Genomic DNA, 13,134 nt, shown 5'->3' on the forward strand with positions numbered 1-13,134 from the left:
TACAAAAATTGCTAGACACATCCTGTTCTGCAGAGGCATGAAAGAGAACTCCTCCTTGTATCTGGCTCCCAGATCTCTACTTTTTACCTGTTTAACATCCCTGGGATGCTGACATATGGACTAAATAGTAGCAGCAACAGTAAGTTAAAGCAAAGGAATGTGTTCAGTGATTTTGTTGTTTTTACTTCCACCTTCATGTCAGTATTTTGATCTGACATCCACCTACCTGTTGTTTTTTTAAGAACTGACTAGGTTCTCAGTAGCAGCACTCCAAAATGTCCCGTTTTCTGCTGAAAGTCACTGTGATTTAAATGCCTAACACAGTTAAGCCCACTACATATTCCTACTCACTCTCAGCAAAAATATTCAATTTGTGCAATTCCATTCACACTAGTATCATCTAGTGAGCACAGAAACAATGGAATGGACAAGTAATTTAAGACCTCAGCTCTGATGTAAATAATCTGATTAGATTAATTAATTTCTACAATCTAATCAGGATATGGGAAGCACTGTGATAACACCAGGTGCAGCTACAGTACTAGTAACAGAAAGTCCAGGAAGTGAGGCATTCATAGCTCAATTTAGTTCACAGATGAGATTAATGAAATAACTATGAAGTGACAGTATTCATAGCTTGATTTGGCAATGGAACACAAATACTAAGCAGCTAGATCTTATGTGGAGGGTCTTAAGAATACAAAGAATAGTTTGTACCTGTATATTCCTTCCACCAAGATAAGAATTTTTTTCCAGGGCCTCCGTGTACGAGGTTGCCCATGCACAATAGCATCTTTGAGCAGCTTCTCCAGGCTTTGCATATCTGCACCAGAAATTACTGTTAAATGGTACCAAAACAGCTACAGCTTGAGCTTTGATATGACTAAAGACAGCAATACTCCAGAAACGTATAAATTGCTCCAGCATGGAGGACAGACCGTACACAAGTCAATAAGCATGAGCTTCACCTAGCTGTAGGCCCACAGATGAGATTAAAAGGAATGGATAACTGTATGAACTCCAAGAAAGAATTTCATCATCCTAAGCTAAAAGCACAAGTTAGAGCATTAGGCAGAAACAGCAAACAAGGAAGGAAAGGGCAGGGGAAGGAAAGTATCTCATTGTGAGGAAAAGAGAAAGCAATTTAGGTAGTAAGCAAGTCCTTGTGGATGAAAATGACAAAAAAGAACAAGCAAGCTCACAGATCAGCAACTAAAAATACATAGAAGATAGACCAGTGTGCAAGACAAGAACAGTGGCAAGTGTGCTTTTTTATTACTTTGCTTAAAATTGAAGGGACTGGAGAGGTGAACTAAGCTACTAAACAAAAAACAGAAAAGGAAAAAAAAAACAGACAAAAAAAGGATCAACAGTGTAGGGAAGGAGGACAGCGCTCAGAAGTATATAGTTTTTAGCAGCAATGTATTCCAAAACCTCACTAGCTTTGGCTATGGACACTTGATGTGATCCTAGGAGACCTGACTAATGTGAGCAAATAAATACACATTACATCAGTCCTGCAAAATCAACTGAGGGAAGGAGTGGAGATGGTACTAATCAAACCATGAAAGCTACAGTGTTGCGCAAGAGACATGTATAAACACTAGGGCATGAAAAGGAGCACAAACCATCACGAAAAGAGGACTGGTAGATAAGGGCAATTGTAGATGTGAGAAGAGCTTGTGAACTAGGACTAGAAACTATACAGCAAAATAGGTCAGTTAACAGACTGTTGGAAGACAGGTAATGATCAGAAAAAGACAAAGATGAAGAAGTCAGTAATGGAGTCCCTGCCTCTAACAATCTCTCAAGGAAGAAAGGCAAGTTTAGTGCAGTTAGGGTGAACAATGGAATATAAACTACTGCTCTGATCTCTCAAGAGGGAAAGACTGGGAGCTCACCTTAATACAAAGGACAAAGTGCAAAATGAGGTAGAAAAAAAAATTTTGAAACAATTATTTGAAAGGGAATCTTTTTCCCCCATAATTTCTAAAAAGCAGAATATGAAGCCATTCACATCTCAGGAAAATGAAGTTAACTAAGGCAGCATAGAGTATAACAAGAGTAGGACTGAGAACACACACATAACTATGAATTGAACATCTTCCTGACAGGTCAAGATCATTGCTTGCACTGCTTCGCATTTTTCCTCCCCACCATCTATCCCCCAATCTCACCACTGCTATTTGTACCCCTTTCCCACAGCTCATCTATTCTTCCTCATCACACCAGAGCTTCTAAGTCCTCTTCCTCATACCCAGAACCATGTCACCATTGTTCTCTGAAATTCTAGAACTGGATGCAACATTCAGAAGTATGTCTACACAAACGCAGAAGTTGAATGCAAAGCTTTTGTGATCTTCCCCAGCAGTCAAGAATTATGAAAAATAAAGAGAAACAGTTTAAAATAATCAATGAATGTTACATGTTTGTAAAGAAAATTATTAAACCAATAGAGAATAAGAAAGTGAGAAAACAAAAGAAACAATAAGCACAGCAGAGGATCCACTGTCAAGTAGGATGAAGAAAGGAAAATAATTGCAGCCACCCAAGCTTTGCTGTCACCACCACACACTTCAACAAGAGCAAAAGAGTAATGATCTCAGAGACTGATACTATAGAGAGTATTAGAAGCAGATGAAGAATGTAGGTAGTGGCTTTACTAATCAAGGACAACCAGGTACTTCTTTCACTGAGAATAGGAGAAGGAAACCCTAAGTATTTTAATCTGAGAGTTATTCTAAATACTTCCCCTGGAAGAAGCTGAAACTCGCAAAGTGAAAATTTTCTGTATTCTCAAAACAAACACTGAACGCAAACCACTCAGTGAAATTAATCTATGCTTCAGATCTCAAAAATTCCTTTTGTACTACATTGTACCAATGCATGGTTGTCTCGTTTAGCTCAGGCATCTGAATTCATAAACTTTTGCTATTGTAGGATCATGTCAGCACCTGGTCCTAAAATTAAAATTTCTTATCCTCCATATTATAACTTAGACCACTTCAAGACTGCATTACTATGTGACAAGGACTGTTAGAACAGCCTAACCATGCTGCTATCCAAGTAACAAGAAGCCATGTTAAAAACACTAATGCCCCTAGACTTGCCAAAGGGCAGCATGTGCCTCTTCATACGTACAAGATGTAAGCCAGACAGCTTCAGGATAAAAATATTATTAGTTGGGACTGATCAAAACAGATCTAATTCAGAATGATTACATTCTCAGTAACAGAAGTCTTCTGATCTTTCAGTTAACCAACAATTGATTTCCTTGCAAGAAGTTTGATTTCCAACTACTAAAAGACAGAAGAGATTGCATCTGATCTATAGCATCTGCAGAAAGGCAGAGTCCACCATCTGATACTTACTGTTGTGCTTAAAGATTCGAATAGTTGCTCCTGACAATCTTGCTCCGAGCACTAGTGATGCATGATTCAGTTCATCACTCAAAATCAGACAGCCCTGAATTAGAAGGGGAAAGAGGAAGATATTGAAAAGGTTATGTTTTTACAGCCAAGTATGTAATACCTTTGAGCTCTGAACTTCTTAGACATCATTTAAGAAAACAAACAAACATATATGTCTGACATAAATGCAGGTAGGCAAGATTTGCTAAGAAACACTTTGCAGCCTTAGTATAGCAAATAAAAATACACAACTGATAATAACTGAAAGAACCACTTAAGTTCCACTTTCCCCAAAAGTTCTGCAGCTGAAACTGCCTGAATATCTCATGTTGATGATTATCTCGATGATTATCATCCTCCTCTGCAGCCAGGTAAAACTGAGAGCAGAGCAAGTTACTCAGCAAGTCCACAGTGGTGCTAGGAAACAGGCCACTGAAGTTGCACTATTTCTTACATTAGGAGGTAACTACTGATTAAACCCATGGGTGCTCAGTAGTAACAAAGGGACTAATTTTTTTTTTAAAGAATAAACCTATTTAAGTACTTTGTAGATGGAGGTAACATACAAGAGACAGGAAGTGGAAAACAACGTTGCAGAGTGAAATTGAGAAGTTTTCTGAAGCCACTGAACATTGCATTGCAATCGTTTGCTTTTCCAAAAGGGAAGATATTATCCTTGGACAAATATCAAAACAAGATAACGTCTGTTTTGAGAGTAGCAATGATTACAGGTCAATAGCTGATATGCTAAACATTCAGTCACAGTGTTATCACTGTGGACTACAGGAATGCGTATTAGGAGGATTAATTTGTAAGAGAGCAATAGTATTTCTAAATAACCATGGTCCACTCCAATTACTGTGTGAATTTGCTGCAACTCTAGAAGGGATTCAGTAAAGTTAAAAACCCAGAAAGTATGTCAAGATGCTGAAGATTTGACATGATATACAAAGATATACATGCTCATTCTATATTTTTCTATTAACAATTGGTCGAGGGAAGAGTAGAGAACATTTTTCTCTGCAATGAGAGTTGCTAGAAGGGACTGTGAAAAGCATTGCCTACCAGCATACAAGGAGGTGTCACAGGTAAGAGGAGTATTTTCTCCACAATAAAGGAAATTTTGCACTAGAATTGCAATGTATCTAGAAATATTCTGCATCTTGGGAAAGCTCGAGACTGGTTTTCCCCAGAAACTGCACTAAATCTCATGTGTTCAAACTGCTGTTACAGGGATTCACAGTGCATATTTCAGAGACTTTGGCATAAGAAACACGGAAATCTCCTAGAGGGCATTGTTGTTAAACACTACTGTAGCAAAACCTGAATAATCTAGTACTAGTATCCTTCTTAAATGGCAGAAGGTAAGAAAAGTGTCAGATTATAAAAAGAGGAAGAAGAGATTAACAGTCTAGAAGGAGCTTTTCCATAAAAATAAGTATGAGCTTTCGGTAGAGAAAAGATTTAACAAATCAATGAGTAGCCTCTTTTTCTTCCTGTAACAGAAGAGGACATTCAATCGGACAAAATCAACTAATTTAAAACTGAAGAGGAAGTAAAGAGTATAGTATAATCTGTCACTAGAGAGAACGCAAAGAATCAAAGAAGCCACTATGGTAATCACTGATGATCACATCTAAAACTGAGGGTGGCTACTACAATGATAAGACTTCACTTGCATTTATCGGCAAACTTACATTTGAGAGAGTATCCAAAAAACTAACACTAACTACTGGTATCAAGATCACACTACTGGTATAAAGAAAAACGTATGCCAACGAAGATCAGACTTGCCAATCCATCCCACACAGCAGACATAGAAACTGAAGTGAATGCCACATTTTTTCCACAAAGTGCTGCACACATGAATTGCATAATTTAGCCCTGAGCCCTTAATTTTACAAACTAAATATGCCTGGAAATTAATTTGTTTTCTTACAACCAAAAAGAGATCATTTAAGCACCATTGCTCTAACTTGATTATCTCACCTCTGTCAGTTCAGGGCTATGATAAAAAGCTCTGTGCTGAAGGCAGTACAGAAAGCTGTTATTAGCCACTTAAACTAACCACAGTAACGACACTTACTCCAAAACAGGCAAGTTTCAGAGACTAACTAGCTTACTCTCAAATGGTCTAACAACTCCCCTCTGTGTAATCCTCAAATCCCACATTATCTGTGGTCTAGACTCAGCATACTCGGCAGTGACTGCACCAGGCAGCCGACAACTTGGCTGTCGACAGGGGTTCTCTCCTGCTGAAAACTGCCAGATGCAGAAATTCCTGTTTTTAGTGATGCTTTAAGAGTGTTGAAATACAACTTTCAGTGTACACCAACCATACCTCTTTTCAGCATCTTCTTAGTAGAAGCTGCTGTTAGCAAGGCATAGTGAATAAAGATCAACTAGGTAATGCTGATGAAGCTTTTGAATTCTTTTTGCTGACCAATGCTGATCTGATTATGGGGCAGAACTGGATCATAGGATAGTCAAGTAATATTTGTTGCTATTAAAAGAGGATTCAGTAGCAACATAAATCAAGTGCTTAGGGATTTCACAAAGTAAAACCAGAACAGGTGGTCCAGTATAATATGTGAGTAGCTTTATACCAGCGGTTTGTGTTTTAAGCTAATTAAGTTACAATATAGGTGCCCAGATCTGATATAAATAATGATTAGCTTCTAATCGTATCAGTGACTGTCAAAGAAAATCCTTCTGGACAAATGTGGATGCCATTACTGATTATACACTCGGCCAACCTCCAAAAATTCACATTGCAAGAAGCTTTGCACCTGAAAATGTATGTAGGACATGCAGATAGACGTAAACAGTAGTAAAAAAAAATGGGATCCCAAGAGTTTAATCAAGCATGAGAATCTCTGGGCTTTACTGAGGACTCTATCAAAGCATTGCCAAACAGGCTGTGCACACACGGCCAATTGTCTACTGGGTGGTGACAGAATTCAGGATTTATGCGAGTTGCTATTTGCAGACAATGAAGAAACCAAAAGTGCAATGAGAAGCAACCTCAGGCATCTGAAAAAGAAGCATTTAGTCCATGTTCTGAACTGTGAAATGGTTCATTTGACAAGATCTCTTCAGAAGAGAACATTTCCTGTATTCACCTAAGGGCACTTCTAGCGTTGAGGCAGAAGCTTCTTAATACTTTAAAGTGCACAAAAACTAAGTATGCTCATTACTAACACAGTATAAGACTACTGTATCCATTTACAGAAAGAGCTGATTTAGTAAATATTCAAGTTATGCATATGAAAACTGGCATTTTTCATGCCTTAGAATTCACTGTTCAGATTCTCTCAATGGTTGTAAAAAGTTAAACTGTGAAAACCAAGGAGCTGAGTAATGTGTCTCAAGGGTATTTTTATAAGCTATTAAAGATATACAGTGGGATCCATGTGCACAGAAAAAAAGATTGAGTAACTCTGCAATAATGGGCACTGTGTACTGACTTAAACCAAACAGAAGTCTACTTAAATGTATCTGATAGTGTGTTCTGAACCTAAAAGGTCTCACAGAAATCATGACTCATTTTTATGTTGAGGGAAAACCAAAACAAAATAGAGATGTGGGAGACGGAGCAGAAAAATGCAAGTAAAAGGTACGTTAATACACGCTGTTCAAATCATAGCACTGCAGAGGTATTTGACTCCAGAAGGACTAGATTTGAAAGCACTGAATATCTCTCTGGCATCGGACTCTAAACCATCTTTCATTATGGAACATATCTGTTATTTAAAACTTAACAGACCAAAAGAAAAGAGGCATTATGTATACAGTGGTGCTCCACTGTTACAAAGAAAACAGCATGCTGGAAGACACTACAGCTGGTCAAGAAGAGATTCACCAGGAGGAAAAGTTGCTGGGAAGAATAAGGCAGCGATTTTATAATCTGTAGATATCACAAATGAAAGAATTCACAACGTTACCTCAGGAAGTGGAAAAATGAATGGAATAAAGGAAAAATAATTCACTACACAGGGACAAAGAATTCCAATGAGCTAGTAGTATTAGGCTAACAATGAATCATTTTCAATAAAGAAGAAACGGTTCCAGTACTTTTAGTATTTTACTCTAAGTAGGAGCTAAGAGAACACATATTTTGCAGCAGAAGATGCAAAAGAAAAGCTCTCTTCCATTCAATTTTCCAATAATTAAAAAAAAAAAAATTAATAGTTAGAGATGCAGGATACTCAGGCTGTGCTGTGTACTGTTTTATGGAGTACACAGTAGACATCATCAGTCTTCACATTTGACCTCATTTCTCTCAAATAGTTTTTCTGCAAGGATTTTGCTCCTTCAGAAGGACTTCTCAGCTGTCACTTCAAGATAATAAATTCTGTATGTACCAACACGCAATTCACCTTATCTGTGTGTCTTACACAGCCACTTCTTAGTGTCTCAAGAGCATCAAAATACCTTCAGCCAATCAGTCTGGTAATCAGCCACCATTTCATATATTAATGAGTAGCCTGCGGAATCAAGTCTTAACATGCTAGGCACATTACTAGAAAAAGGGCAAGATCTGGACTGCTGCTGATCCTATGGATGGTGTTTCCCAAAAAGATTTCTGCAACAGCTAGAGATTTATACCGTAACCTTTTAGTTACCACAGAGAATATCTGCAGGGGTTGTCACTGAAGAAAAACAAAACCAAACACGTAGCTTTTAAAAAAGCTGCAGCTAGCAGAATGTCAGATGAGCTTTTGCCAGTGATTGGAGCCATACCTTGCCAACTAATGCAGGAATGTTCATAGAGTTGGTTGCAAACCCCATTCCATATGCCATTGCAGATTCTACACCTAGGAATCTGGCAACTAGCTTTTCCAGCTCCTCATGTTTGTCCAAGTTTCCTGTACATGAAACAAACAAGAAATTCAGAGTGAGAAGAATCTTTCACTACTGCTATGTTCAACAAGAAGAATTTCTACCAACCAGACTGCTCTTTATTTAAAGGCTGATAGGCGAACATCAGTAAAAAATATAAATGAAAATATAAGTGAGCCAACTGCTGTGCCATGTAAACTAAACCTAGACAGTCAATTTTTCTTCACTAAAGTAATCTTTATTGATTAGTCTGAAGTTTAAAAGCTAGAACAAGTAACGTTTAAAAGACTTTTTATTAATTACAGACTTTGAAACCTACATTTGGGGAACATCCTATCTTTCTCCAGCTTACCCATCTCCCGCCTAGTGCTGCACACCCCAGCTCCATACTGGGACAGAACTTCAGCTGCTGCTTCTTGGCAAGTCCCAGCATTCTGTGCAAATCCAAGGTAGTTGTAGGAACCCATATTAATAATGTCCTTTATCACTCTCCCTGTGTACCTGTGTTTTAAAAACACCTCAAGTTAGGACACCTGCAATTTCAAAAGTTAACTACACCAGAAGATCCTTATTTCAGCTTCCTAGAACATACACTGAAATGTTAAAAATCAAATAATTAAATTATTTCAGTACTGCCCTTCATCACCAAACTGAAACAACCAGTGAAAAAGGTGGTTTCCCTACTATACAGTCTCAAACTAGTTCCCACAAGAGTTCACATTAAAAGCCACAACTGCTATCGCATCTATCATTGCTTGAGGCTTCTCAAACCATTTTTTTTTTCCTCTGGCATGTGCCCCCTCAATTGCAGAAACATAGAATTTTCTTTTCAATTACAAAATAAGATCTCTAGATCAATTAACTTGGCAGCGCCTCAAGCAGGATATCCTCTAACCACAGAAAGGAAAAACATCTGGCACTGCTATGCTAACAATATGTGACAGGGAGATTATGGAAGAAGTTTAGCAGAAAAAAAGTTAATTATTTTGCCCTTGAAAGCCAAGGAAAGACATGACTAGTTTCACCAAATACTGTGCTACAAACCTCTTCGCATCAAACCTGGGATATGTAATTTCCCATTTGTAAAAATCCTTGGTCTTGCATTTCTAATTTCATTTCCACAGACTACTTCAGCTCTGACTCAAAACAATCATGTTAAATTCAGCTTCAGGCAGCAATGTTTACCTCAAGTGTCAGGACTGATTCTAAATTAACACCAAGTCACAAGTAGCAGTGCAATCCAAGGTATCTACTCCAGGTCTGGTCACCACGCACAAAAGTATTTATTTTATTATAAGCATATGCCCATGAAATCTTAAAACAGTCAGGAGCCTTAGTAAGCACCTGAAAGATTATACACAAATAATCACCTGGATGACCAGATATGCTTGTTTCAAAAGAGCTCCTTTAACCTCACAGCCTGAAACTTGCTCCTACAGACCCTCTACTTAAAGACAGTTGTTGGAAGCCTTTTCTTCCATTTTGACTCACGTGAACGTCCAGTTATAGTCATGGGAAACTCTCTCCATCATGTCCACCTTGGCCCCTGGCACACTGCAGATTGGACGGTTCCAGCTGTCCCGAATGCGCATGTAGAGGTTTCTATTGTAGAAATTTTCAAAGTCCTGGTACAACGGGACGAAGTCCTGAAACACATCAAAAGCACTCAAAGTAAAAGGAAAATATATATTACAGCAAACTAGGAATAAGAGAAATAAGTTGTTTCTGTCATTTGGGTGTAATTTACAAATGGAGGAAAACAAAACAAAACAATTTTTTCTTAAGTTGAGTTATTCATCGCAAGCCCTGAAACCAATTCCACCTAAGTGTTTTTAATCCTGGAAATCTGTGTCAGTGCAAAATTATTTGAAGGCCAGACAGCATGCGATTCCCAAACTCTTTCAACCTGCAAGTATACCATGCCCTCAAGATTTTCTCAACAGTAGGTGCTTATTTGTACATAGTATAAGTAGCTTATAGAATCTAAAAGCTATTGACCACAACTTAAAAAAAAAAAAAAACAAGCATGGCAACAGGTCATGCTTCAAGTTGGAAAGCCTCCAAGAATTCTAACATATCGGAGAGGGAGTGCTGAAAGCAACACAGAAGCTGAAATGGAAACTCCTAATGACACAATGAGGTCTTGTTCTCTGAACTCAGGTGGCACTTAAAACATCTTGTCTCTCTTTCCAGCTCTTGGTGGGTAGCTGAGGAGAGCACCTATCTCAAAACATACAATAATGCCCTTCGTGAAATGCACGGGTATATAATCTTTGCAAGAGATTTGTATTCAGCCTTAAGATGTAAGCAGAGCAAAGGAACATGCAATTGCTTTTTAGCACCAAACAGCACGCATTGCTCTACTGAATACAAAAAGAATTTGAAAACTGAGGTACTCTGCTGTATCTTATTCTGTATATACGGAAAGCAGCACTAGAGGTTACTATTAGAACTTTGCACAAATTTTTTGTTCTGAATCCAAGCTATTATAACAAGCTGCATGATGGCATCTCTCCTCTGCACAGCCTACCAGCACTTCAGTCTCACAGGATTTCTCTGCATGAGCATTTCCTGATTACCAGCTTCCCTTCCAACAGTTTTCAGGAAAAGTGACTGTCTTGAATGGATAACACACAAGAATGTCAGACTAACGCTGACAGCAAGGATATCCGAGCACTCAAGAGCACTGTTTTTCTGGCCTACTTAAAATGCTCCAAAGTCATGAGATTTCCTTATTATTATTCAATTAAAAGGAAGTCTGACATACAGTAGTGATAAGAATGCATAATTATTTTGCTACTTTTTGGGAACAAAAAAAAGAAGTCTTTCTAACAATTTACAGAAGGAAAAAGTAGAACTTATGACAAAGGTAAGAGCCAGCACAGCATTTTTTCCTGTTTTTCACAAGAGAAATGTAAACATGGCGAGGGGCATTTTATTTTTGGTGACAGGAATATCTGTCTGACCAGATACCACAGTGCTTGACATTTGTACCACCGAAGCAAGACCGGAAGGATTTAAGTCAGTTTCTTAATAACAACTCAAACAAAGGGGCATTGACAAGTATTTACTTTCAATGCTTGACTGCAGGAAGAGTATTTTTTCTTTACCTTCCTATTTTAATGATTTCTCAACTTTGTCCTTTCAGTTTGGAGTAAAGGAACCATCTAGGTCCACCCCTTTGCATCCTCCTACCAGAAGCCATGCATAAAAAACTGAGCCCAAAAGTGACAGCTTCTGAGCAGACACAGTTGCACCTAAAGCCCCCTTCTGATTCGCCTGTGCATAAGGAGATGCCAAAAAGGAAGAAGGATATTAATTTTCATTATTTCAACTATGGTGAAACAACCCAAATTTAGCCAGTGATCACTCCTCCAGAAGCTAAGATGCATGGAAGGGCAGTTATTTCTTCCATGTTCCTCTACTTAAGTATAGCTTTGCATTATTTCACATGTGCCAGGTTTTCGTTGAAGGCCCTTGAGATGTTAACAGGAGTAGTAGCTCAGCTAATTCAAAGCTGTAACTCCCTAGAAAATCACTAGTTTTCTGAGGTAGCTACAAAGCTCTATCCTTTCTTGACTCAGCATCTCACCTTGTTCCAGGTTTACAGTGGATTTCAAGGCTGAATCACTAACAAACTGATTGGTCACTTTTACAATGGAGAAAAACATCTTGGTATTGATAAATGCATTTGAGAACTTCTTTCGCATATGAAAAGTTACATAGCTAGTGTATTCTTTTACAGAGCAGTGACACCCATGAGAGTACTTGCAGTAATATATTAAGATGATCCCGATTCATGACACAAAATCAATTATCACATACAAGTGTCTGAAACCCCCTGCTACATCACTTGTAGAAGGGTGGGGGAGGTGAGCTGATCAAAAAGAAACTCTGGCACATAATAAGATCAATACTTGAGGGACTTGTACCTCTTACATGTAATTATAATCTACTGAGATCCTTTTAAGCATTTTCAACTCCTCTTAACCATCTTTGCATGAAAATTCAGCTTTGCAGTAGTTACTCACACACACTATGTGACCCAGGAAACAACAGATTTTAGCTAAGGTTCCTGGCTAGAAGTAGAGGCTGGTAATGAGTCATTATACCAACACTAGCAGGTATGCCTGGGCTGATACAGTCCAAATCTCACCTCAGATCACCGCTCAGATAGAGCATGTTTTGTTCTGAAACCCAAGCTGACAAAGCAGGAAGAGTAACAAGTTGAACTGGTGAGATAAAGATGATCACCCACAACAGATTAACACCACCAAGAGATACAACGCAAGTATGATCTTACAAGCCAACAGCATAACTATGTTTAAAGTGATTTAACAAGGGAAAAGGTGTCTTAAAAGTCAACAAGAATTCAAGGAACAAATTATGGGTAAGAGAAATAAGGTCTAATACAAGACACTAGCCTTAGTTTTTAGGGGTACCAAGCTGTAAGATTATAGCAAAGGGCTCTCAGTGAGGCATCAGCTTAATGCCAGTCCCTTTGTTGTCTCTCCGCCTTTCCCGCCCTACACGCCCAATAAACTACCCTTAGTTGGCTCTTATGAGAAACTTCCTTGAAATAGGACAGGCAGGAAGTGTTATTTCGGTATAAATCAAAACCGGATTGTCTGTTTCCTCAGTAATACTAACCCCAAGAAGACGTTCTTGTGACCCATGAATCTGAGAACACACAAAAAGAGAAATGGTAGGGAGGTCATGCCTTAATAAACTGGTACTGACTTCTGGAGTTTGAGAGCCTTCTTTTGGAGCTGGCATACAGGACGAGATTGTGTATCTGGTTGGTTTGTGGGTGGTTGTTTGGTTTTGTGGTGGTTTTTGTTTGTTTTATTATTTTTTTTCTAATTTCATTTGTTTTCCCATT

The 13,134-nt window shown here is 38.4% G+C and overlaps 1 protein-coding gene across 2 annotated transcripts in view; it reads right to left on the reverse strand.

Annotated features, from left to right (window-relative positions):
• The window catches only part of SPTLC2 (serine palmitoyltransferase long chain base subunit 2), a 73,195-nt gene that overhangs the window by 43,896 nt on the left and 16,165 nt on the right, over positions 1-13,134 (reverse strand). For both annotated transcript variants that reach the window (XM_065839117.2, XM_065839118.2), the window contains exons 3-7: positions 9,744-9,898; positions 8,605-8,753; positions 8,154-8,278; positions 3,372-3,465; positions 718-823 (exon numbers count right to left, since the gene is read on the reverse strand). In XM_065839117.2, the coding sequence (XP_065695189.1) occupies positions 718-823; positions 3,372-3,465; positions 8,154-8,278; positions 8,605-8,753; positions 9,744-9,898 (629 nt within the window). The remainder of the gene's footprint in view (positions 1-717; positions 824-3,371; positions 3,466-8,153; positions 8,279-8,604; positions 8,754-9,743; positions 9,899-13,134) is intronic.

This window comes from Patagioenas fasciata, chromosome 5 (genome assembly GCF_037038585.1).
Source record: "Patagioenas fasciata isolate bPatFas1 chromosome 5, bPatFas1.hap1, whole genome shotgun sequence".
In the NCBI taxonomy this organism is placed as follows: Eukaryota; Metazoa; Chordata; class Aves; order Columbiformes; family Columbidae; genus Patagioenas; species Patagioenas fasciata.